Source organism: Hemitrygon akajei, unplaced genomic scaffold (assembly GCF_048418815.1).
Source record: "Hemitrygon akajei unplaced genomic scaffold, sHemAka1.3 Scf000035, whole genome shotgun sequence".
NCBI lineage: Eukaryota > Metazoa > Chordata > Chondrichthyes > Myliobatiformes > Dasyatidae > Hemitrygon > Hemitrygon akajei.
Window position 1 is genome coordinate 6,285,881 of NW_027331921.1, and position 27,184 is coordinate 6,313,064.

The 27,184-nt window shown below is 49.2% G+C and overlaps 1 protein-coding gene across 1 annotated transcript in view; it reads left to right on the forward strand.

Annotated features, from left to right (window-relative positions):
- The window catches only part of LOC140720047 (C-type lectin domain family 9 member A-like), a 143,597-nt gene that overhangs the window by 105,003 nt on the left and 11,410 nt on the right, over positions 1-27,184 (forward strand). Inside the window, exons 3-6 of the mRNA XM_073034947.1 lie at positions 7,050-7,169; positions 14,057-14,173; positions 15,493-15,684; positions 18,478-18,620. Of these exons, the coding sequence (XP_072891048.1) occupies positions 7,050-7,169; positions 14,057-14,173; positions 15,493-15,684; positions 18,478-18,620 (572 nt within the window). The remainder of the gene's footprint in view (positions 1-7,049; positions 7,170-14,056; positions 14,174-15,492; positions 15,685-18,477; positions 18,621-27,184) is intronic.

The following is a 27,184-nucleotide window of genomic DNA, read 5'->3' on the forward strand; positions in this document are numbered from 1 at the left end:
ATTGCCTAAGGAAATACAAACTGATCAAGGTAGTAATTTTATGTCTGGATTGTTTCAACAGATAGTTTATAAATTGGGAGCTAAGCAAATTACTTCGTCTGCATACCATCCAGAATCGCAAGGTGCTTTGGAGAGGTTTCATTCTACTCTCAAGAATATGATTAGGACATATTGTGTGGAGAATGAAAGTGACTGGGATGAGAGTATAAACTTAGTTTTATTTGTAGTAAGGGAATCGGTACAGGAATCTTTAGGTTTTAGTCCATTTGAACTTGTGTTTGGGCATAGAGTTAGAGGACCTTTAGCTTTATTGAAGGAACAGTGGATTAGTAAGGAAGTGCATACTAATTTGTTGGACTATGTTTTGAAATTTAAGGACAGGTTACATAGAGCTTGTAGCTTAGCCAAGGAAAATTTGAAGTTGGCTCAGGAGAAAATGAAGACTTGGTATGATAAGGAAGCTAGGATGAGGATGTTTAAGCCTGGAGATAAGGTGTTGGTTTTTTTCCCAGTGCAGACAAATCCTTTACAAGCTAGATTTCATGGACCTTATGAAATTGTGTCTAGAGTTAATGATGTGGATTATGTAATAAAAACTCCAGATCGTAGAAGGTCAACACAACTTTGCCACATAAATATGATTAAACCATATTTTGAGAAACAATCTGATACTGTGACTGTTGTGGTTAGTGAGAATGAGTTGGATTTAACTGGGAACATGATAGATGATTCATCTGACTTTCATTCTAAATCTAACATTGTTTCTGTTAGGTTACCTAATTCGACTATTTTGGAAAATATGGGTGAGAAATTAGCACATTTACAGCTAGAGCAGAAACAACAGATGAAGGAATTGATTTTTAAGTATAAGGATTTGTTTCCAGATGTTCCGAGAAGGACTACTATAGCTTCACATGATGTAGATGTTGGAGATGCCAAACCTATTAAACAACATCCATATAGGATGAACATGGAAAAATGTGAACTTGCTGAGAAAGAAATTGAATACATGTTAGAGAATGATATTATTAGACATTCTAACTCGAATTGGAGTTCGCCATGTGTTATGGTGCCAAAACCTGATGGTAGTATTAGGTTTTGTACGGACTATAGGAAGGTGAATGCTGTAACAAAAACAGAAGATTGTTAAATTGGAGTTTGATGTTACAAGAGTACAATATTGTGATAACTCATATTAAAGGTAAAGATAATGTGGTTGCTGATTGTCTATCTCGATGTTGAATGTACAATGTTTTTTTTTTGGAGTGGTTTTTTTTATTGTAACACTCCTACTGTATTGTATATTGTGTATGTTATATGATTTATACATTTGTTTTTTTTTGTAAGTAATTGTTAAAAATTTTTGTTCTTGATAGACCAAAAATGTTTTTTTTTGGAGGGAGGTGTTACGTACCCGTGACACGTGACAGTGGTACCCTTGTCACGTGACTGGGGTTGAAGTTATACTGGACATGAGGTAATGGTGGAGTGATGTCATTTTCCCGCCAGTAGAGGTCATGTGACAGGTTTTTTTCTACAGGGTATAAAAGGAAGACCCACCCTGTCAGGTGGGGCAGTTCGTGGCTGGATTTGCCAAGATGACTTCATGTCACTGCGTGATTTAAAGGGATGACGCAGTTTAGTTAAAAATGAAGTTTTATATAATGCCTAAAGTTTAAAAGGTCAGAGCCAACGGTTTCTTTGCTAAGGGAGAGTGAAGAATCGATTTTCGATGGATTGACTTCGACCTTGTTTAATCCTCATTCGGAAGGATTTCGTTTACTATTCTCACGATAGTCTCCGCGGGAAAAAGCGGGAGATTGAGAATATTGTGGAAGGAAGGTCAGTCACTTTAAGTTGTTATATTTAATAAAATTCGACGTGGGAGTTCGACGCTGGGAATCGAAGGACATCGACGTGGAAGAGAATTTAAATCGCTTTAAAAAGTCTCTCCTTTTAAAAGTACCGTGAGCTTTTGAACTGTCGGCATATCGTTCTTTGAACTGTTTTCATTCGGCATATCGCTTTGGAGAACTGAGTTTTTTTCAATACTACTTTAAAGACTGTTTGAGACTGCAACGCTATTAAGAACTGTTTGATTCAGCTGCCAGCAGCTGGTTTCGGGTCATTGTTTGGGTTTGTTTACTTTTGAAGGGGGTTTGTTATCAGTGTTTAATAAACGTGTTATTTGTTATAAAACCCCTTGCCTAACTCATCTATATTATTGTTGCCCGAATACGTAACAAGAGGACCTGCAAAGAATTCTGTAGGACATGGATCAGTTTCTGATATGGGATGGAGGAATGGCAGGTAGTGTTTAGCCCGGACAAACGTAAAATGTTGCACCTTGGCAGGTCAGATGTTCAGAGACAGCGCACTATTAAAGCCAAAATCCTAAAGAGTGCTGCTCAGTAGAGCGATCTGCAGTCCGATGCCATAGTTCATGGCCATGCTCTCTGACAGGACAGTGAAGGTGTCTTATATCATGATTGACATTATTAGTTGGGGCACAGCGTTAAAAGGTTCTGCTGTTATAATGCAACTTTATAAAACATTCTAGTTATGCTGAATCAGGCGTATTGAATCTCATTTCCAAATGTAAAATGTCTAACACCAGAGGGAATGCATCCTGGACAGCATTGCCGGCCGAAGGGCTCGTTCCTGTGCTGTACTGGCCTGTCTGCGATGCAGGATGTTCGCAACACGGAAAGCCTTGTTAAATGTCCAGCTTCTCAAGTCTTGACCGCAGAGGTCCCAGTGCGGATCCGCGGGTAAAAACACCAGTCACGGACGTGTGCCCTCTGTGTTTTGTGGACAAGCCAGTACGGAAACTAAATTCCCAATTCACTGTGAATCCCAGTCATCAAAATCTTGTGAATGGATCTCCCATGAGAGAGACTTTGTCAAAGGCCCGTCCTCTATCTACTCTCACCTGTCTTTTACTCTTTATGTACTTGAAAAAATATTTTAGCGTTCTCTTTGATATTATTTGCTGATTCATGTATCGTTCAATACAATACAGACACTACCCGTGCCTGATCTGTCATCCCCGGTCAAATCAGCCCGACAATGAACCTCCGGTCTCACATCATCTAGAATCTCCTTGTCTCTTCTATCTTCCACCGTCCCTATCTTCGCTTCTCCCTCCCTCTGTCACTGCTCAGTTCCTTCTCCGTCTCTCCCTACCTCCCTGCCTTCCATCTTCCTGAGCAATCTACCAACTGGGACCTCGTGTTTGGACTGGTTAAATTCAGCGTACATTATGCCTACAAATCCGCACAAACCAGTCAGTCAAATCTCTCTGGGTCCCACATCAATCTACAGAGTAGCCAACAAAGTGGAAACATTAAACGCCTTATTGAGTTCCCCACACATCACATCTACCACCCTACTCTCATGAACCGTCCGGGTTCCTGAATCCTAATATTGAAATTGCTCCACCCCTGAGCGCAAGAGACTGCTGAACACTGTGGACACAGCTGAGCACATCTCGGCAACCAGCCTCCCCTCCAAGAATTCGGTCTATACTTCCTGCCGTCATCATGATCAAAGAACTAACCACCACCACCCTGGACATACTGTCTTCTACACCCACCCCATGGAAAAGAAGATACGAAAGCATGTCTCACTGGAACATAGAACATAGAAATCTACAGCACATTACGGGCCCTTCAGCCCACAATATTGTGCCGAACATGTAATCTATTCTAGGATCTGCCGAGAATTTCCATAGCGCATAGCCCTCTATTTTTCTAAGCTCCAAGTATCTATTTAACACAACTCTTAAATTACCCTATTGTTCCCAATTCCACCACCGGTAGAGAGTTTGCGGAGGCATTAACAATGATGTTTAAGAACTGATAGATTCTGGCATTGTACCGGATGACTTAAAATTGCACATGATAATCCGCTATTTAGGAAGGGTGTACGCAGCAGAAAGGAAACTACAGACCAGTTAGCCTGACAGCAGAGGTTAGGAAGTTGTTGGAATCCATTGTTATAGATGATATCACGGTATATCTGATAGATAGATAGATAGATAGATAGATAGATAGATAGATAGATAGATAGATAGATAGATAGATAGATAGATAGATAGATAGATAGATAGATAGATAGATAGATAGATAGTAGATAGCTAGATAGATAGATAGATAGATAGATAGATACTTTATTCATCCCCATGGGGAAATTCAACTTTTTTTCCAATGTCCCATACACTTGCTGTAGCAAAACTACTTACATACAATACTTAACTCAGTAAAAAAAAAGATATGCATCTAAATCACTATCTCAAAAAGCATTGATAATAGCTTTTAAAAAGTTCTTAAGTCCTGGCGGTAGAATTGTAAAGCCTAATGGCATTGGGGAGTATTGACCTCTTCATCCTGTCTGAGGAGCATTGCATCGATAGTAACCTGTCGCTGAAACGGCTTCTCTGTCTCTGGATGGTGCTATGTAGAGGATGTTCAGAGTTATCCATAATTGACCGTAGCCTACTCAGCGCCCTTCGCTCAGCTACCGATGTTAAACTTTCCAGTACTTTGCCCACGACAGAGCCCGCCTTCCTTACCAGCTTATTAAGACGTGAGGCGTCCCTCTTCTTAATGCTTCCTCCCCAACACGCCACCACAAAGAAGAGGGCGCTCTCCACAACTGACCTATAGAACATCTTCAGCATCTCACTACAGACATTGAATGACGCCAACCTTCTTAGGAAGTACAGTCGACTCTGTGCCTTCCTGCACAAGGCATCTGTGTTGGCAGTCCAGTCTAGCTTCTCGTCTAACTGTACTCCCAGATACTTGTAGGTCTTAACCTGCTCCACACATTCTCCATTAATGATCACTGGCTCCATATGAGGCCTAGATCTCCTAAAGTCCACCACCATCTCCTTGGTCTTGGTGATATTGAGACGCAGGTAGTTTGAGTTGCACCATATCACAAAGTCCTGTATCAGTTTCCTATACCCCTCCTCCTGTCCATTCCTGACACACCCCACTATGGCCGTGTCATCAGTTGAAGTCAAATGATAAGATAGGCCAAAGCCAGCATGGTTTCCTGAAAGGAAAATCCTGCCTGAACTACCTACTGCAATGTTTTGAGGAAACTACAAGCAGGGTAGTCCAAGGAAATGCAGTAGACATGGTGAACTTGGATTGTCAGAAGGCCTTTGGCAAAGTGCCGCACATGACGTTGCTTAGTAAGATAAGAGACCGTAAAAGTATAGTGGGGAGATACTAGGGTGTGTGGATCATTGACTGATCGGCAGAAAAGAGAGACTGGGAATAAAGGGATCCTATTCTGCCTGGCTACCGGTTACCAGTGGAGTTCCACAGGGTTCGGTGCTGGAATTGCTGCTTTTTGCGATGTATGTCAATGATACAAGGCGACACACTTCTAGGTGGAGTAGCGAGTAGTGCTGAGAAAGCAGAGATCCTTTAGACAGGCTTAGGTAGTTTAAGGGAATGGGAAACTAAGTGGTAAATGAAAAACAGTGTTGGAAAGTGCATGGTCATGCAGTTTGGCGGAAGAAATAAACGGGCAGACTATGATTTAGATGGGAAGAGTTCAAAATGCAGAGATACAAATGGACTTGGGAGTCTTTGTGCAGCACCCTAAAGTTTAACCTCCAGGTTGAGTCATGGTGAAGATGGTGAGTGCAATGTTAGCATTCATTTCTGGAGGTATAGAATATAAGAGCAGGGATGTGATGTTGAGTCTTTATAAGACACTCGTGAGACTACACTTGGAGTATTGTGTGCAGTTTTGGGATCCTTATTTCAGTAAACGGATACTGACATTGGAGAGGGTTCAGAGAAGATTCACAAGAATGATTCCAGGAATGAAAGGGATACCGTATGAGGAACGTCCGGCAACTCTTGGTCAGTATTCCCTGGAATTCAGGAGAATGAGGGAGAATCTCATGGAAAAGGTCCGAATGATAAAAGGCCTGAACGGATTACATATGGCAAAGTTATTTCCCATGGTAGGGGAGTCTAGGGCAAGAGACGACGAGTCAGGATTGAAGGACGGACTTTTAGAACTGAGATGCAGGGGAATTAATTCAGTCAGAGGGTGGAAAATATCTGTGGTATTTGTTGCCACCAACGGCTACGGAGGCAAAATCCTAAGGCAGAGACAGAGAGGTTCCCCTGTCAAAGGGTACGGGAGAAGGAAGGACAATGGGGATGCCTGGAAGAATTGGTTCAGCCCATGACTGAGTGGCGGAGCAGACTCGTTGGGACACATGACCTACTTCTGCTCCTATATCCTATGGTCCTATGGTCTTATGATTTCCCCAGCCACCCATCTCCATTTTCAGTCATTCACATCACAAACAACCTAACACCCGCTTGTATATGTAAATGATAATCAACCTTGCGATTTATCTTTGTAAAAATATATTGACATTTGTTTAACATGGGACTCTGGCACTGTAAACCACTACTTTACCTACCACTCTTCACCTTGCAATCAGCCAGGAAAGAAAGGAACAGAGCGTGAAAATCCCCACAACATGTTAATCCCCACAAGACCGTCATACTTTCAATGTGTGAAAAAAGAACAGAGGTTGCCAACCATAATACAACTACGACTAAAATAATAAAACCTTAACCCTCACTTTATCCGCTCTATCTCACCAAATTAATCTCTCTGCTTCTGTCCCTCTCGCACCCTCTGCCACTTTTTTCTCCCCTCACTCTACCCCTCTCTCCCTGACTTTCCATAAAGTTCTCACACTTATCACTCTCACTTCACTTATAACCTCTCTCCCTCCGCTCAATCCCCACTGCCTGTTGAATTTCTCCCTTCTTTCTGTTCCCCCATTCTCTCCCATTTTCCCGCCCATAGACTTCATCTCTCACCCTATTTCCGCTCTTCATCCATCTCTCTATCTGCTGCTCATTCTCCACGTCTTTCTCTATTCACTTCCTCATCTCCCTCATGTTATCTTCTTGTCTCTCAATCCACACCTTCCCTACCCCCCAATCCCCTTGCCCTTCTATTTGTCTCTCTCTCTCACAGTCTCTTCCATTCTCTCCCAGATGGTCTGGACCACACCTATTCTCTGCTGAACCTTCGCCACAATGGACTTCTCGTCGCTAAGGATGAAGATCCTCCTATTGCCTCGGGACCAGGAGAAATGCCAATGACTGCGCAGGCAGGTCAGTGTTCACATTGATGACGCCATTCTGAGGGGGTCTCGTGATATCCGTACAAGTGTACGGGTGATAATGCATCTGCATCGACCATTTCCTCTGCCAGTTTGTTCCATAGACGGAGCACCGTCTGCTTAAAAAAAATTGTCAGTCTGGTCCGCAGTTAAATCTCTTTCTGCTATCACTTCAGAGTTGTGCACACTGATCCTCGATTCTCCAAGTCTATAGAAAATGACTCTGCGCCCTCACCTTGTCTTGCCCCACGTGGTTTTATAAATCCCTGTCAGTCACCCATGAACAAGTTATATAATCCTAACCTGGCTGACTTATCTCCATAACTCAGTCCCTCGAGTCTCGGCAATATCCCCGTAAAGCTTTCTCTGCAATCGTTGCTGCTCAGTGGCATTTCACTTGGAGCAGGTGGACAAAGACTGAACACTTCACTGCACAGTCGGCATACGCTACGTCCTGTACAACTGCAAAAGGACCTCTCGACACCTGTACTCACAGCCTTGACTGATGAAGATGCAATCTTAACCGCCATATAGAACCATAAAACCATAGAACATTACAGCACAGAAACAGGCCATTTGGCCTATCATGGCTGTGCCGAACCATTTTTCTGCCTAGTCCCACTGACCTGCACCTGGGCCACATCCCTCCAAACCCCTCTCATTCATATACCTGTCCAAGCTTTTCTTAAATGTCAAAAGTGAGCCCGCATTCACTAATTCATCTGGCAGCTCATTCCATACTCCCACTACTGAAGAAGCCTACACTAATGTTCCCATTAAACTTTTCCCCCTTCTCCCTTAACCCATGACCTCTGCTTTTTTTTTCTCCCCTGGCCTCAGTGGAAAAAACCTGCTTACATTCACTCTATCTATACCCATCATAATTTTATACAGCTGCATAAGTTTATACACGCCTATCAAAGCACCCGTCATTCTCCGTCGATCCAGGGAATAAAGTCCTAACTTATTCAATCTTTCTCTGTAACTCAGTTTCTCAAGTCCCTGCAACATCCTTGTAAACCTTCTCTGCACTCTTTCAACCTTATAAATATCCTTCCTGTAATTAGGTGACCAAAACTGCAGGCAATACTCCAAATTCGGTCTCACCAAAGTCTTATGAATGCTCACCATTATATTCCAACTCTTATACTCAATACTTTGATTTATAAAGGCCAATGTACCAAAAGCTCTTTTTACAACCCTATCTACATGTGACGCTACTTTTAGGGAATTTTGTATCTGTATTCCCAGATCCCTCTGTTCTACTGCACTCCTCAGTGTCCTGCTATTTACCTTTTATGTTCTACCTTGGTTTGACCTTCCGAACTGCAATACCTCACACATTAAACTCCATCTGCCATTTTTCTACCCATTCCTCCAACTGGTCCAAATCCCTCTGCATGCTTTTAAAACCTTGTCACTGTCCACTACACCTCCAATCTTTGTATCATCAGCAAATTTGCGGATCCGATTTGCCACATTATCTTCCAGATCATTGATTTAGATGATAAATGACAATGGACCCAGCACTGATCCCTGTGACACACCACTAGTCACAGGCCTCCACTCAGCGTAGCTATCCTCCACTACCACTCTCTAGCTTCTTCCATTGAGCCAATGTCTAATCCAATTTACTACCTCTCCATTTATACCTAGCGACTGAATCTTCCTATTTAACCTTCCATGCGGGACCTTATCAAAGGCCTTACAACATCCACTGTCTTCACTTCATCCACTTTCCTGGTAGCTTCCTTGAAAAACTCTAATAGATTGGTTAGATATGACCTACCATGCACAAAGCAATGCTGACTGATTCTGATAAGTCCCTGTCTATCCAAATACTTGTAGATCCTACCTCTTTGTATTCCTTTCAATAATTTACCTACTACCGATTTCAAACTTACCGGCCTATAATTTCCCGGTTTACTTTTTGAGCCTTTTTTAAACAACGGAACTACATGAGCTATCCTCCAATCCTCCGGCACCTGACCCGTGGATATCGACATTTTAAATATTTCTGCCAGGGCCACTGCAATTTCAACACTAGTCTCCTTCAGGCTCCAGGAGAATACCTGTCAGTTCTTGGGGATTTATCTACTCTGATTTTCCTCAAGTCAGCAGCACCTCCTCCTCTTTAATCTGTGTAAGTTCCATGACATCCCTACATGTTTGCCTTGTTTCCATGGCTCCATTCCAGTTTCCATAGTAAATACATTCGCCAAAAACATTTAATATCTCTCCCATTTGTTTTGGTTCCATACATAGCCGACCACTCTGATCTTCAAGAGGACAAATTTTATCCCTTACTATGCTTTTGCTCAACTTACCTGTAGAAGCTCTTCGGAATATCCTTCACCCTGACTGCCAAAGCAACCTCATGTCTTCTTTTAGCCCTCCTGATTTATTACTTAAGTGTTTCTTACACTTTTTATACTCCTCAAGCATCGTATTTCGTCCTTGTTGTCTATACATGTTATACATCTCTTTCTTCTTCTTTAAATTGCATGTGCTCCTGTTCAGCCGACTTCCCCGGCGAATCGAGATCCCACTGTAAGATTTAACTGTCTTCACTGTTTAAAACGCCATCAACGTTAAAGTCATCTGCAAGCTCACCTACCGTGTATTGTATAATCTGCTATAAATGGTCGATATAGTTGACAAAGTTCACTGGTCCCACCACCGACCACCCGCGAGGAACGCTAGTGACGGGCTTCCAGTCTGAAAAATTAACTGCAACCGTAAACCTTGTCTCCTATCGCCGAGCCAAATGTATACCGGATCAGCCATCCCTCCCTGCATCGCACACCATCTCCCAGAGCGATATACCATCTGGGTTCTTGTTAAATTCTACTTACATTACATCCAGCACCTCGGCCTGAACAGTCCTCCTCAATTAAATCAGTCAGAGAGATCTCCTTGGGTTCCAAACCATCTTCACACCAGTCTCCCATCTGAGCCCTTGTTAATAGCCTTGTTCAAGCCTCTGTATGGTACATCTACTGCCAGTTCCTGGTCTGTCCTCCACAGTCAAATCCGCCCAAAAGGTCCACCTGGGTGTCACGCCACCTGTCATCTCCTTCCCTCTTCTCTGGTTTATTTTCCCTATCTTTCCCTCTGCCGTCCAATCTCACTGCTCCATTCCTACTTCGTCTCTCTCTACATTCCTGTCTCCTATCTTCCATAGTGATCTGCCATCTGGATCCTGATACGGGACTTGTCAAGCATCCATTATGCCTATCAATCCGGACATATCAGTCAATCAAATTCCCCTTGGTCCCACACCATCACACAGAGTAGTCTACCAAGTTAAGTGAAAAATTTAAATGTTTTATTTTCTTCCCTGCTCACCATGTCTACAACCCTGTTCTCATGAAACGTCCTGGTTCCTCACTAAGAATATAAACACCGCTCCGCCCATGATCGCTGGAAACAGCAGGGCGTTGTGGAAAGAGCTGAGCCCAGCTCCGAAACCAGCCTCCCCTCCATGAACTCTTTCTACCCATACTGCTGCTCCGATAAAGCACCCAGCATCATTAAGGGTCCCCGGACATTCTGTCTTCTGCACCCTCCCATCGGTGGGAAAATGCGAAAGCATGTATCAGGAGGCTCAAGGACAGCTTCTACACTACAGTAATCAGACTATTGAACGGACCCCAAACACGATAAGATGTACTCTTGACCTCAAATCCTTCTTTTCGTGGCTTTTGAACCTTATAGTCTGTCTAAACTACAATTTCTCTGTAATTTTGATACTTTAGTCTGCATTTCGTGATTGAATAACCTTGTTCTACTCCAATGAAGTGATCTGCATCTAAGTGATAGGATCTCTCCTATCAAAAATGTCTACCTGAATTATTTCTAATTATCTGGATAGACAGGATCTGATAACCAACAGTCAGCATGGATTTGTGCGTGGAAGTTCATGTTTGACAAATCTTATTGAATTTTTTGAAGAGGGTACAAGGAAAGTTGACAATGGAGAAGCAGTGGATGTTATCTATATGTTGTCTATATGGTAGGTAATTGACAAGGTTCCACACGAAAAGTTAGTTAGGAAGGTTCAATCGTTAGGTATTAATTTTGAAGCAGTAAAATGCATTCAAAAGTGCCTGGATGGGAGATGCCAGAGAGTAGTGGTGGATAACTGTTTGTCAGGTTGGAGGCCGGTGACTAGTGGTGTGCCTCAGGGATCAGTACTGGGTCCAATGTTGTTTGTCCTATACATTAATGATCTGGATGATGGGGGTCGTAAATTAGAATAGTAAGTATGTAAACGATACTAAGATAGGTGGCGTTGTGGATAATGAAGTAGGTTTTCAAAGCTTGTAGAGAGATTTGGGTCAGTTAGAAATGTTGGCTGAAAGATAGAAGATGGAGTTTAAGACTGATAGGATTGAGGTACTACATTTTGCTAGGAATAATCAAAATAGGACATACACCGTAAATGGTAGGACATTGAGGAATGCAGTAGAACAGAGTGATCTAGTAATAATGATGCACAGTTCCCTGGTAGTGGAATCTCATGTGGATAGGGTGGTGAAGAAAGTTTTTGGTATGCTGGCCTTTATAAATCAGATCATTGAATCAGATATAGGAGTGGTATGTAATGTTAAAATTGTACAAGGCATTGGTGAAGGCAAAATATGGCGAATTGTGTACAGTTCTGGTCACCGAACTATAGGAAAGATGTCAACAAAATAAAGGGAGTATAGGGGACATTTACGAGACTGTTACTTGGGTTTCAGCACCTAACACAAAGAAAGTTTGAATAAGTTAGGCCTTTATTCTTTGGAGCGTAGAAGCTTGAGGGGGGACTTGATAGAGGTATTTAAAATTATGAGGGGGATATATCTAGTTGACGTGGATAGGTTTTTTTTTCATTGACAGCAGGGGAGAATCAAACAAGAGGACATGAGTTGAGAGTTGAGGAGCAAAAGTTTAGAGGGTACATTTTTACACAGAGATTGGTAGCTGTGTGGAACGAGTTTCCAGTGGAAGTGGTGGAAGCAGGCTCGATATCGCCATTTAAAGTAAAGTGGATAGGTATATGGACAGGAAAGGAATGGAGGGTTATGGGCTGAGTGTGGGTCGGTGGGTCTAGGTGAGAGTAAGCGTTCTGCACTGACTAGAAGGGCCGAGATGGCCTGTTACAGTGCTGTGATTGTTATATGGTTATATATATGAACGATCTGGATGAGAATGTAGGTGGGTGGTTTGGTATGTTTGTAGATGATAGGTTGATGGGTGTTGTGGATCGCTTAGAGGACCTGCATTCAATTCCATAAGACATGGATCAGTTTCTGATATGTGATGGAGGAATGGCAGATGCTGTTTAACCCGGAGAAACGTAAAATGTTGCACCTTGGTATGCGAAATGCTCAGAGATAGCACAAGATCAGAAGAGTTACAGAGGCTATCATTCACAAATGTGAAATATCTAACACCAGAGGGAATGCATCGTGGACAGCATTGCCGGCCGAATGGCCTGTTCCTGCGCTGTAATGGCTGGTCTACGATGCAGGATGTTCGAAACACACAAAGCCGTGTTAAATGCCCAGCTTCGCATAAGTCTTGGCCACAGACATTAGAGGTCCCGTGGGTAACACCACCAGTCACGGACGTCCGCCGGCCTCTGGGTTCTGTGGACAAGCCAGTACGGAAACTTAATTCCCAATTCACTGAGAATCCCAGTCATCACAATCTTGGGAATGAATCTCCCATGAGAGAGACTTTGTCAAAGGCCCGTCTGCAGTCAACTCTTTATCCCTCCATTGAACCGCGTGATCAACCCGAGATCCCTTTCTCTATCGACAGTTAAGGGTTCTGTCGTTAACTGTCTCCTGTCCCTTCACATTTAACACCCCAAAGGAAAATACCTCACACTAACCTGAGCTAAACTCCGTTTGCCATTTTCCACCCAGATCTACAACTGACCCATACCCCACTGAATCTATTGGCGATATTCCGCACTGTCCACAACACCTACAATCTTTGTGTCGTCTGAGATTTTACAGCCTTCCATCTCTATTTTCATCCAGGACAGTCATACCCATCACAAACACCGGGTGGTCCGGTTGTATATGTAAACCATTTCCCACCATCTTTTATCATTTCTTCCTCAAAATTTATTTTGTTTTTTGTTATAGAGAAACAGTTCAGAATCGGCTCTTCCGGCCATTCAGGCCGCGATGCCAACAATACTCTTGAATTATTCCTTTTTAATGACAGTTAAATTTTCAATAAACAATTAACCGAAAACCGATATGTCTTTGTACTATGGGAGGAACCCAGATCACCCGGAGGAAATCCACTGGCTCATGGGGAGTATTGGAAACTCCTTGCAAGCAGCGGCGGGAACTGAACCCGGGTCGTTGGTACTGTAAAGCGCTGCGCTAACCATCACGCGTCCGTGCTGCCCTTCTCCTTGTCAGCAGCCACAAAACGTAGATACACAATTGAGTCCACGAAAATCCCCACAACATGTTCACCCCCACAAGACCGTCATTTATCTCATTCGTGAAAAATGAACAAAGCGGGCAAACAATGATACAGATAGGAAAAATAATAAACCCTTGACACTATCCCTTTCCACTCTTTCGCACCCCTCTCTCTCGCTCCATTGTCTCTTCTCCCATCTCTCACACTTTTTTTCTCTCGTCATTTCCCCTCTCTTCCCCACTTTTCTCTGTCTCTCTCACACATCCCACTCCCCATTCACATCGAACATCGCTTCCTCTTCTCACGCGGACATTTCCTAGGTCCTTTCCCTTCTAGTTTTCTCTCCCCCATTGTCTCACATTTTCCCGCCCATCGCTCCCCTCACAGCATACCCTTTCCTCCTTTCCTCTCCTTCTGTTTATCTGAATGGTCTCTCCACAGGTCCGCATCAACAGGAGCCGAACGAGAACATCGGAAATAGACCGGACCGCAAGATCTGCTTACTCTGCATAGTGACGTCCGTCCTCTTCCTGGCAGTGGTCGGGCTGTCGATCCATGGTGAGTCGAACGGACTCCGGTTGGAGTCAGACCGTAAACTAACCGAGTGGAATGAAACATGACCGTAAAACTCTGAATCCAGACAGCCAATTCCCCGTGCATCCCATGTATTCCCACATTCTGGATAAGGCTCCCCTGAGGGCTCAGTCAAACACCCATAGTTCCAACTTAATCAATCAGATTCAGGACACGTGACTAAGTTTCTGGAATCAGAGAGAGGCTGTCAGTCCGGGGAAGTCAAGGAATTTGGACTCTCAGCGATGAGGCTCAATGTAACTGAGACTGAGAGACGGAGGGGGTGATCGTGGTGGAAGGAGATACCGCGGCTGGTGGGTGGAAGGGAGTCCCAGTGGGGGACACGGCTGAATTCACCCACACACTGAAAGTGAACATGGGAAATATATCGAACCGTAGGATCTGCCAACTCTGCCTAGTTACTTCCGCCATTATCGTGATTGCTGACGGGCCCTCGACCCAAGTTGAGCCGAACGGTCTCCAGATGTAAATAAATTGTGATTGTAAAGCACCACAGTGACACCGACACCCCTTGACAATGACACTAAGACACCACTCACTGTGACACCGACACGCTCCTCAACCTGACACGTTCAGCTCCGCACCGTGACAAAGACTCACACGTCACTGTAACACCCCTTACCGAGACAGTTTCGCCCCTCAACTTAACACAGATGCATCGCTCACTGATGCAATTACCCAGACCTCACCCTGACACAAGCAAACCCCTGACCGTAATAGGGGATCCGAAATTCACAGCGAAACCTCCGTGACATTGACGCGCACCTCAGCGTGATACTGTCACACCAGTCGTAGCCATAACATGCCTTTCACTGTGAAACAGACACACCTCTCCCTGTGAGACCAGCTCACCCCACACCATGACACAGATTCTCTACCCACCGTGACACCACCACGCCCCTCACTCTGATTTTTCCCTCTCTGTGACGTCAAGAAACCCTTCATTATGACTCGGCTCAACCCTCGACAGTGCACCTAAACACCTACCACAGTGACACCGACATTTTCCACAGAGCTACTCGGAAATGCCCCGCACGATACTGACGCAGAATCCCACTGTAAAATCAACAAAATCTTCACCGGGACTTTGATATACCCCTCAGCGTGACACAGACACGCCCCTCAATATGGTGCCTACTCCTCTCACTGTGCCACCAGCACATCCTTCACTGTGACACCCTTCACCGTGACACTGACACAACACTCTCTGTGACCCGTTCGGTAGCGTGACGCTGACTCACGTGTCACTGTAAACGCTAAACATCATTCACCATCTCTCTCAGTATCACAGATTCGTCAGTCTCAGATCACCCGGAGAACCTGTCTCAAGAATCTCTCTGCGCTCAACTCTAATCTTTCCGATCTTAAACGAATGCACAGCGATCTCCGTCACCAGTTCACTGAGATGGAAACGAAGTACAGATCTGTCAACGAAACCAAGGCTCAAATCTGTGAATTGTTGACCAGCAGAAGAGGTGAGGCATCATCCCCCTCTTTCACCCGCTCCTCATCACAGGACAGGCATGGAGAGAGGAAGCGTCACTCTGTGCTTGACATCGGGAGTGTGTGAAGAGAAGGTATGGAGAGTGATTCCCTCTGTGTTTGAGCTGGTCAGTTTGTGACGCGTCTCCCTGGAAGAAGTTGTATTCTGTCACTGAACTCAGGAGAGTGTGGTGGGATGTTGTGGAGGTGGATTCACTCTGGGTCTGACTTCGTGATTGTGGGACGTAGCATTAAAATTTCCTTCTATGTCTGACTCCGGGAATGTCGGATGGGACGGTATGGATCCAGCTTCACTCTGTGCATGACCGAGAGATTGTATGTTGGGACAGTGCCCAGAGCGAATCACCTCATGTCTGACCTCTGAAGTGTGTTATAGCACCGTGGAGAGAGAGCTGCACTCTGAATCCGGGAGTGTGTGACGGGACGGTGCAGCGGGGACTTCGCTTTGTGTCTGAATACGGGAGTGAGTTATGGGATGTTGCAGAAGGAGCTTCACTCAGTGTCTGATCCCGGGAGTTTGTGATGAGACGGTGTGGAAGGAGTTTGTATAAAAAAAATGGCGTAAAGGAAGAAAGCAGAGGGTAGTTGTGGAAGGAAAGTATTCTGCCTGGAGGTCGGTGACTAGTGGAGTGCCGCAGGGATCTGTCCTGGGACCCCTGCTGTTTGTGATTTTTATAAATGACCTGGATGTGGAGGTGGAAAGATGGGTGAGTAAGTTTGTGGATGACACGAAGATTGGAGGAGCTGAAGATGGAGCTGTATGTTGTCGAAGGTTACAAGAGGATATAGACAGGCTGCAGAGTTGGGCATAAAAATGGCAGATGCAGTTCAATCCGAACAAGTGTGAGTTGATGTATTTTGGAAGGACAAACCAGAAGACTGAGTACAGGATTAATGGTCAGTTACATAAGAGTGTGGATGAACAAAGTTGACCTTGGGGTTCAAATCCATACATCCCTCAATGTCCCTGCGCAGGTTGATAGGGTAATTAAGAAGGCCTATGGCATGCCAGGCTTCATTAACAGAGATATTCAGTTCAAGAGTAAAGAGTTCATGTTACAGCTCTGCAAATCTCCGGTGAGACCGCGCTTAGAGTATTGTGTTCAATTCTGGTCACCTCCTCATAGGAAGAATGTGGAAGCTATGGACAGGGTGCAGAGGAGATTTAGCAGGATGTTGCCTGATTGGTGAACAAGTCATATGAAGCAAGGTTAGCAGAGCTGGGACTTTTCTCTTTGGAGAGTCGAAGAATGAGAGGGGACTTGATAGAGGTCCACGAGATTATAAGAGGCATAGTTAGGGTGGTTAATCAGTACCTGTTTCTCAGGGCACCAATAGAAAAAAACACCAGAGGGCATAGGTACAAAATTTAGGGAGGGAAGTTTAGGGGAGACATCAGGGGTAAGATTTTTTACACAGAGGGTTGTGATTGCCTGCAATGATTGCCAGGGATGGTGGTGGAAGCTAAAACATTAGGGGTATTTAAGAGCCTCTTGGACAGGCACATGGATGAAAGAAAAATGGAGGGTTTTGGGGTAGTGTTGGTTTAGTGCATTTTTTAACTATTATATGGGTCAGCACAACATGGAGGGCTAAGGGACTGTACTGTGCTGTAGTGTTCTATGGTTTTATGCTTCTATGGAGTAACACCGAGAAACTGACCGCGGAGGGGTGTGACTGGACGGCGTTCAGGAAATTTCACTACACGTCTGAACGCTGGAATTTGTGATGAGGCCATGGTGAAAGAGATTCACTCTGTGTCTGATCCAGGCAGTGCGTGACGAGACTTTGTAGAGGGAGAAAACTATATGTCTCTCTCCGGGAGTGTGTGATCGGACGGTGTGCAGGGACCTTAAAGCTGTGTCTCACCCCGTGTGTGCTTGATGGGACTCTGTGTTCGACCCAGTTGCGTGTGATGAGAAGCTACTGCAGGACGTGGAGAGGGCGAGTGCCTTTGACGGGGGGGTGGGGAACGTTATGTGTTTGTCTGACACCGGTAACGGTGACGCGTTCCTGGATGGTGTTCCGCTCTGCGTCAGATATCTCTGTGATAGGACTGTGGAGGGAACTTCTCTCGTTTATTGACCCCTGTGATGTCACCGGTAGACATCATGCTATGGTTGACCACGGGAGTGTGCGGCGGGATGAAGCAGAGAGTGTTTCATTTCCTATCTGACCACGGGAGGTTGTATTGGGTTGGTGTGGAGGGAGGTCTACTTTGTGTTTGTCCGCAGTACCGTGTGATGGGAGAGTGCGTAGGGAGCTTCACTCTATGTTTGACCAAGGGAGTGTGTGATAGTGTGGATTAGGGTTAGAGTCATGAGTGATGGGACAATGCGGAAGGAGCATCACTCTTTGTGTGACACCGGGACAGCATGATGTGACCGTGAGACAAGAGCTTCATTCTTCGCCTGTCTCCGAGAGTGTGTGACGGGACATGGTGTACGGAACACAGATTTGTGTCTGACCCGTCAGGAAGTGTGTGATTGAATGGCCTGCAGGGACTTTCACTCCATAACTCATGGGACGGTGCCGAGTTAGTTTTATTGCATGTCTGATCTTGGGAGTGTGTGATGGGACTGTGTGGCGGGAGATTCACTTAATGCCTGACCGGAGGAGTGCGTGATGGGCCGGTATGAAAGCAGCGACACCTGCTGTCTGAATCCGGGATGGGAGATGTGGAGGGAGGTTGAATTTTACTGATCCCATTCGGTGCAATGGGAGTTATGGAGGGAGATTCACTGTTTTTTATTGCTGATTTGCAGAGCAAACGTGTCCTCAGAACTGGATCGGAAACGTAAATCGGTGTTATTTCATATCCTCCTTGGAGAAACCTTATGATGGAGCAAGGGAACATTGTTCAAACTTTGATGCAAGGCTCCTCGAAATAAATTCAAACCAGGAAGAGGTATGTGATTCTCGGAGTCTAATATAGACTGAATCTAGATTGAATCATTCCACACCGTCTCATCACACACTCCCGGGGTCAGACACAGAGTGAATCTCCCTCCACACGCTCCGATCACACACTTACAGTATCAGACACAGAGTGAATCTCCCTCCGCACCGTCCCATCACACACCCCCGGGGTCAGACACAGAGTGAATCTCCCTCCGCACCGTCCCATCACACACTCCCGGGGTCAGACACAGAGTAAATCTCCCCCCACGCCGTCCCATCACACACTCCCGGGGTCAGACACAGAGTGAATCTCCCTCCACACCGTCCCATCACACACTCCCGGGGTCAGACACAGAGTGAATCTCCCTCCACACCGTCCCATCACACACCCCCGGGGTCAGACACAGAGTGAATCTCCCTCCGCACCGTCCCATCACACACTCCCGGGGTCAGACACAGAGTGAATCTCCCTCCGCACCGTCCCATCACACACTCCCGGGATCAGACACAGAGTGAATCTCCCTCCGCACCGTCCCATCACACACTCCCGGGGTCAGACACAGAGTGAATCTCCCTCCACACCGTCCCATCACACACTCCCGGGGTCAGACACAGAGTGAATCTCCCTCCGCACCGTCCCATCACACACTCCCGGGGTCAGACACAGAGTGAATCTCCCTCCACACCGTCCCATCACACACTCCCGGGGTCAGACACAGAGTGAATCTCCCTCCACACCGTCCCATCACACACACCCGGAGTCAGACACAGAGTGAATCTCCCTCCACACCGTCCCATTACACACTCCCGGGGTCAGACACAGAGTGAATCTCCCTCCACACCGTCCCATCAGACACTCCCGGGGTCAGACACAGAGTGAATCTCCCTCCACACCGTCCCATCACACACACCCGGAGTCAGACACAGAGTGAATCTCCCTCCACACCGTCCCATCACACACACCCGGAGTCAGACACAGAGTGAATCTCCCTCCACACCGTCCCATCACACACACCCGGAGTCAGACACAGAGTGAATCTCCCTCCACACCGTCCCATCACACACTCCCGGGGTCAGACACAGAGTGAATCTCCCTCCACACCGTCCCATCACACACACCCGGAGTCAGACACAGAGTGAATCTCCCTCCACACCGTCCCATCACACACTCCCGGGGTCAGACACAGAGTGAATCTCCCTCCGCACCGTCCCATCACACACTCCCTGGGTCAGACACAGAGTGAATCTCCCTCCACACCATCCCATCACACACTCCCGGGGTCAGACACAGAGTGAATCTCCCTCCGCACCGTCCCATCACACACTCCCGGGGTCAGACACAGAGTGAATCTCCCTCCACACCGTCCCATCACACACTCCCGGGGTCAGACACAGAGTGAATCTCCCTCCACACCGTCCCATCACACACTCCCGGGGTCAGACACACAGTGAATCTCCCTCCACACCGTCCCATCACACACTCCCGGGGTCAGACACAGAGTGAATCTCCCACCACACCGTCCCATCACACACCCCCGGGGTCAGACACAGAGTGAATCTCCCTCCAAACCGTCCCATCACACACCCCCGGGATCAGACACAGAGTGAATCTCCCTCCGCACCGTCCCATCACACACTCCCGGGGTCAGACACAGAGTGAATCTCCCTCCACACCGTCCCATCACACACTCCCGGGGTCAGACACAGAGTGAATCTCCCTCCGCACCGTCCCATCACACACTCCCGGGGTCAGACACAGAGTGAATCTCCCTCCACACCGTCCCATCACACACTCCCGGGGTCAGACACAGAGTGAATCTCCCTCCACACCGTCCCATCACACACACCCGGAGTCAGACACAGAGTGAATCTCCCTCCACACCGTCCCATCACACACTCCCGGGGTCAGACACAGAGTGAATCTCCCTCCACACCGTCCCATCACACACTCCCGGGGTCAGACACAGAGTGAATCTCCCTCCACACCGTCCCATCACACACACCCGGAGTCAGACACAGAGTGAATCTCCCTCCACACCGTCCCATCACACACACCAGGAGTCAGACACAGAGTGAATCTCCCTCCACACCGTCCCATCACACACACCCGGAGTCAGACACAGAGTGAATCTCCCTCCACACCGTCCCATCACACACACCCGGAGTCAGACACAGAGTGAATCTCCCTCCAAACCGTCCCATCACACACTCCCGGGGTCAGACACAGAGTGAATCTCCCTCCACACCGTCCCATCACACACACCCTGAGTCAGACACAGAGTGAAACTCCCTCCACACCGTCCCATCACACACTCCCGGGGTCAGACACAGAGTGAATCTCCCTCCGCACCGTCCCATCACACACTCCCGGGGTCAGACACAGAGTGAATCTCCCTCCACACCGTCCCATCACACACTCCCGGGGTCAGACACAGAGTGAATCTCCCTCCGCACCGTCCCATCACACACTCCAGGGGTCAGACACAGAGTGAATCTCCCTCCACACCGTCCCATCACACACTCCCGGGGTCAGACACAGAGTGAATCTCCCTCCACACCGTCCCATCACACACTCCCGGGGTCAGACACAGAGTGAATCTCCCTCCACACCGTCCCATCACACACTCCCGGGGTCAGACACAGAGTGAATCTCCCACCACACCGTCCCATCACACACTCCCGGGGTCAGACACAGAGTGAATCTCCCTCCACACCGTCCCATCACACACTCCCGGGGTCAGACACAGAATGAATCTCCCTCCACACCGTCCCATCACACACTCCCGGGGTCAGACACAGAGTGAATCTCACTCCACACCGTCCCATCACACACTCCCGGGGTCAGACACAGAGTGAATCTCCCTCCACACCGTCCCATCACACACTCCCGGGGTCAGACACAGAGTGAATCTCCCTCCGCACCGTCCCATCACACACTCCCGGGGTCAGACACAGAGTGAAACTCCCTCCACACCGTCCCATCACACACTCCCGGGGTCAGACACAGAGTGAAACTCCCTCCACACCGTCCCATCACACACTCCCGGGGTCAGACACAGAGTGAAACTCCCTCCACACCGTCCCATCACACACTCCCGGGGTCAGACACACAGTGAATCTCCCTCCACACCGTCCCATCACAGACTCCCGGGGTCAGACACAGAGTGAATCTCCCACCACACCGTCCCATCACACACCCCCGGGGTCAGACACAGAGTGAATCTCCCTCCAAACCGTCCCATCACACACCCCCGGGATCAGACACAGAGTGAATCTCCCTCCGCACCGTCCCATCACACACTCCCGGGGTCAGACACAGAGTGAATCTCCCTCCACACCGTCCCATCACACACTCCCGGGGTCACACATAGAGTGAATCTCCCTCCACACCGTCCCATCACACACTCCCGGGGTCAGACACAGAGTGAAACTCCATCCACACCGTCCCATCACACACTCCCGGGGTCAGACACAGAGTGAATCTCCCTCCGCACCGTCCCATCACACACTCCCGGGGTCAGACACAGAGTGAATCTCCCTCCACACCGTCCCATCACACACTCCCGGGGTCAGACACAGAGTGAATCTCCCTCCACACCGTCCCATCACACACTCCCGGGGTCAGACACACAGTGAATCTCCCTCCGCACCGTCCCATCACACACTCCCGGGGTCAGACACAGAGTGAATCTCCCTCCGCACCGTCCCATCACACACTCCCGGGGTCAGACACAGAGTGAATCTCCCTCCACACCGTCCCATCACACACTCCTGGGGTCAGACACAGAGTGAATCTCCCTCCACACCGTCCCATCACACACTCCCGGGGTCAGACACAGAGTGAATCTCCCTCCACACCGTCCCATCACACACTCCCGGGGTCAGACACAGAGTGAATCTCCCTCCACACCGTCCCATCACACACTCCCGGGGTCAGACACAGAGTGAATCTCCCTCCACACCGTCCCATCACACACTCCCGGGGTCAGACACAGAATGAATCTCCCTCCACACCGTCCCATCACACACTCCCGGGGTCAGACACAGAGTGAATCTCCCTCCACACCGTCCCATCACACACTCCCGGGGTCAGACACAGAATGAATCTCCCTCCACACCGTCCCATCACACACTCCCGGGGTCAGACACAGAATGAATCTCCCTCCACACCGTCCCATCACACACACCCGGAGTCAGACACAGAGTGAATCTCCCTCCACACCGTCCCATCACACACACCCGGAGTCAGACACAGAGTGAATCTCCCTCCACACCGTCCCATCACACACACCCGGATTCAGACACAGAGTGAATCTCCCTCCACACCGTCCCATCACACACACCCGGAGTCAGACACAGAGTGAATCTCCCTCCACACCGTCCCATCACACACTCCCGGGGTCAGACACAGAGTGAATCTCCCTCCACACCGTCCCATCACACACACCCTGAGTCAGACACAGAGTGAAACTCCCTCCACACCGTCCCATCACACACTCCCGGGGTCAGACACACAGTGAATCTCCCTCCACACCGTCCCATCACACACTCCCGGGGTCAGACACAGAGTGAATCTCCCACCACACCGTCCCATCACACACCCCCGGGGTCAGACACAGAGTGAATCTCCCTCCAAACCGTCCCATCACACACCCCCGGGATCAGACACAGAGTGAATCTCCCTCCGCACCGTCCCATCACACACTCCCGGGGTCAGACACAGAGTGAATCTCCCTCCACACCGTCCCATCACACACTCCCGGGGTCACACATAGAGTGAATCTCCCTCCACACCGTCCCATCACACACTCCCGGGGTCAGACACAGAGTGAAACTCCATCCACACCGTCCCATCACACACTCCCGGGGTCAGACACAGAGTGAATCTCCCTCCGCACCGTCCCATCACACACTCCCGGGGTCAGACACAGAGTGAATCTCCCTCCACACCGTCCCATCACACACTCCCGGGGTCAGACACAGAGTGAATCTCCCTCCACACCGTCCCATCACACACTCCCGGGGTCAGACACACAGTGAATCTCCCTCCGCACCGTCCCATCACACACTCCCGGGGTCAGACACAGAGTGAATCTCCCTCCGCACCGTCCCATCACACACTCCCGGGGTCAGACACAGAGTGAATCTCCCTCCACACCGTCCCATCACACACTCCTGGGGTCAGACACAGAGTGAATCTCCCTCCACACCGTCCCATCACACACTCCCGGGGTCAGACACAGAGTGAATCTCCCTCCACACCGTCCCATCACACACTCCCGGGGTCAGACACAGAGTGAATCTCCCTCCACACCGTCCCATCACACACTCCCGGGGTCAGACACAGAGTGAATCTCCCTCCACACCGTCCCATCACACACTCCCGGGGTCAGACACAGAATGAATCTCCCTCCACACCGTCCCATCACACACTCCCGGGGTCAGACACAGAGTGAATCTCCCTCCACACCGTCCCATCACACACTCCCGGGGTCAGACACAGAATGAATCTCCCTCCACACCGTCCCATCACACACACCCGGAGTCAGACACAGAGTGAATCTCCCTCCACACCGTCCCATCACACACACCCGGAGTCAGACACAGAGTGAATCTCCCTCCACACCGTCCCATCACACACACCCGGATTCAGACACAGAGTGAATCTCCCTCCACACCGTCCCATCACACACACCCGGAGTCAGACACAGAGTGAATCTCCCTCCACACCGTCCCATCACACACTCCCGGGGTCAGACACAGAGTGAATCTCCCTCCACACCGTCCCATCACACACACCCTGAGTCAGACACAGAGTGAAACTCCCTCCACACCGTCCCATCACACACTCCCGGGGTCAGACACAGAGTGAATCTCCCTCCGCACCGTCCCATCACACACTCCCGGGGTCAGACACAGAGTCAATCTCCCTCCACACCATCCCATCACACACTCCCGGGGTCAGACACAGAGTGAATCTCCCTCCGCACCGTCCCATCACACACTCCCGGGGTCAGACACAGAGTGAATCTCCCTCCACACCGTCCCATCACACACTCCCGGGGTCAGACACAGAGTGAATCTCCCTCCACACCGTCCCATCACACACTCCCGGGGTCAGACACAGAGTGAATCTCCCTCCACACCGTCCCATCACACACTCCCGGGGTCAGACACAGAGTGAATCTCCCACCACACCGTCCCATCACACACTCCCGGGGTCAGACACAGAGTGAATCTCCCTCCACACCGTCCCATCACACACTCCCGGGGTCAGACACAGAATGAATCTCCCTCCACACCGTCCCATCACACACTCCCGGGGTCAGACACAGAGTGAATCTCCCTCCACACCGTCCCATCACACACTCCCGGGGTCAGACACAGAGTGAATCTCCCTCCACACCGTCCCATCACACACTCCCGGGGTCAGACACAGAGTGAATCTCCCTCCACACCGTCCCATCACACACTCCCGGGGTCAGACACAGAATGAATCTCCCTCCACACCGTCCCATCACACACACCCGGAGTCAGACACAGAGTGAATCTCCCTCCACACCGTCCGATCACACACACCCGGAGTCAGACACAGAGTGAATCTCCCTCCACACCGTCCCATCACACACACCCGGAGTCAGACACAGAGTGAATCTCCCTCCACACCGTCCCATCACACACACCCGGAGTCAGACACAGAGTGAATCTCCCTCCACACCGTCCCATCACACACTCCCGGGGTCAGACACAGAGTGAATCTCCCTCCACACCGTCCCATCACACACACCCTGAGTCAGACACAGAGTGAAACTCCCTCCACACCGTCCCATCACACACTCCCGGGGTCAGACACAGAGTGAATCTCCCTCCGCACCGTCCCATCACACACTCCCGGGGTCAGACACAGAGTGAATCTCCCTCCTCACCATCCCATCACACACTCCCGGGGTCAGACACAGAGTGAATCTCCCTCCGCACCGTCCCATCACACACTCCCGGGGTCAGACACAGAGTGAATCTCCCTCCACACCGTCCCATCACACACTCCCGGGGTCATACACAGAGTGAATCTCCCTCCACACCGTCCCATCACACACTCCCGGGGTCAGACACAGAGTGAATCTCCCTCCACACCGTCCCATCACACACTCCCGGGGTCAGACACAGAGTGAATCTCCCACCACACCGTCCCATCACACACTCCCGGGGTCAGACACAGAGTGAATCTCCCTCCACACCGTCCCATCACACACTCCCGGGGTCAGACACAGAATGAATCTCCCTCCACACCGTCCCATCACACACTCCCGGGGTCAGACACAGAGTGAATCTCCCTCCACACCGTCCCATCACACACTCCCGGGGTCAGACACAGAGTGAATCTCCCTCCACACCGTCCCATCACACACTCCCGGGGTCAGACACAGAGTGAATCTCCCTCCGCACCGTCCCATCACACACTCCCGGGGTCAGACACAGAGTGAAACTCCCTCCACACCGTCCCATCACACACTCCCGGGGTCAGACACAGAGTGAAACTCCCTCCACACCGTCCCATCACACACTCCCGGGGTCAGACACAGAGTGAAACTCCCTCCACACCGTCCCATCACACACTCCCGGGGTCAGACACAGAGTGAATCTCCCTCCACACCATCCCATCGCACACTCCCGGGGTCAGACACAGAGTGAAACTCCCTCCACACCGTCCCATCGCACACTCCCGGGGTCACACATAGAGTGAATCTCCCTCCACACCGTCCCATCTCACACTCCCGGGGTCAGACACAGAGTGAAACTCCATCCACACCGTCCCATCACACACTCCCGGGGTCAGACACAGAGTGAATCTCCCTCCACACCGTCCCATCACACACTCCCGGGGTCAGACACAGAGTGAATCTCCCTCCACACCGTCCCATCACACACTCCCGGGGTCAGACACAGAGTGAATCTCCCTCCACACCGTCCCATCACACACTCCCGGGGTCAGACACACAGTGAATCTCCCTCCACACCGTCCCATCACACACTCCCGGGGTCAGACACAGAGTGAATCTCCCACCACACCGTCCCATCACACACCCCCGGGGTCAGACACAGAGTGAATCTCCCTCCAAACCGTCCCATCACACACCTCCGGGATCAGACACAGAGTGAATCTCCCTCCGCACCGTCCCATCACACACTCCCGGGGTCAGACACAGAGTGAATCTCCCTCCACACCGTCCCATCACACACTCCCGGGGTCACACATAGAGTGAATCTCCCTCCACACCGTCCCATCACACACTCCCGGGGTCAGACACAGAGTGAAACTCCACCCACACCGTCCCATCATACACTCCCGGGGTCAGACACAGAGTGAATCTCCCTCCGCACCGTCCCATCACACACTCCCGGGGTCAGACACAGAGTGAATCTCCCTCCACACCGTCCCATCACACACTCCCGGGGTCAGACACAGAGTGAATCTCCCTCCACACCGTCCCATCACACACTCCCGGGGTCAGACACACAGTGAATCTCCCTCCACACCGTCCCATCACACACTCCCGGGGTCAGACACAG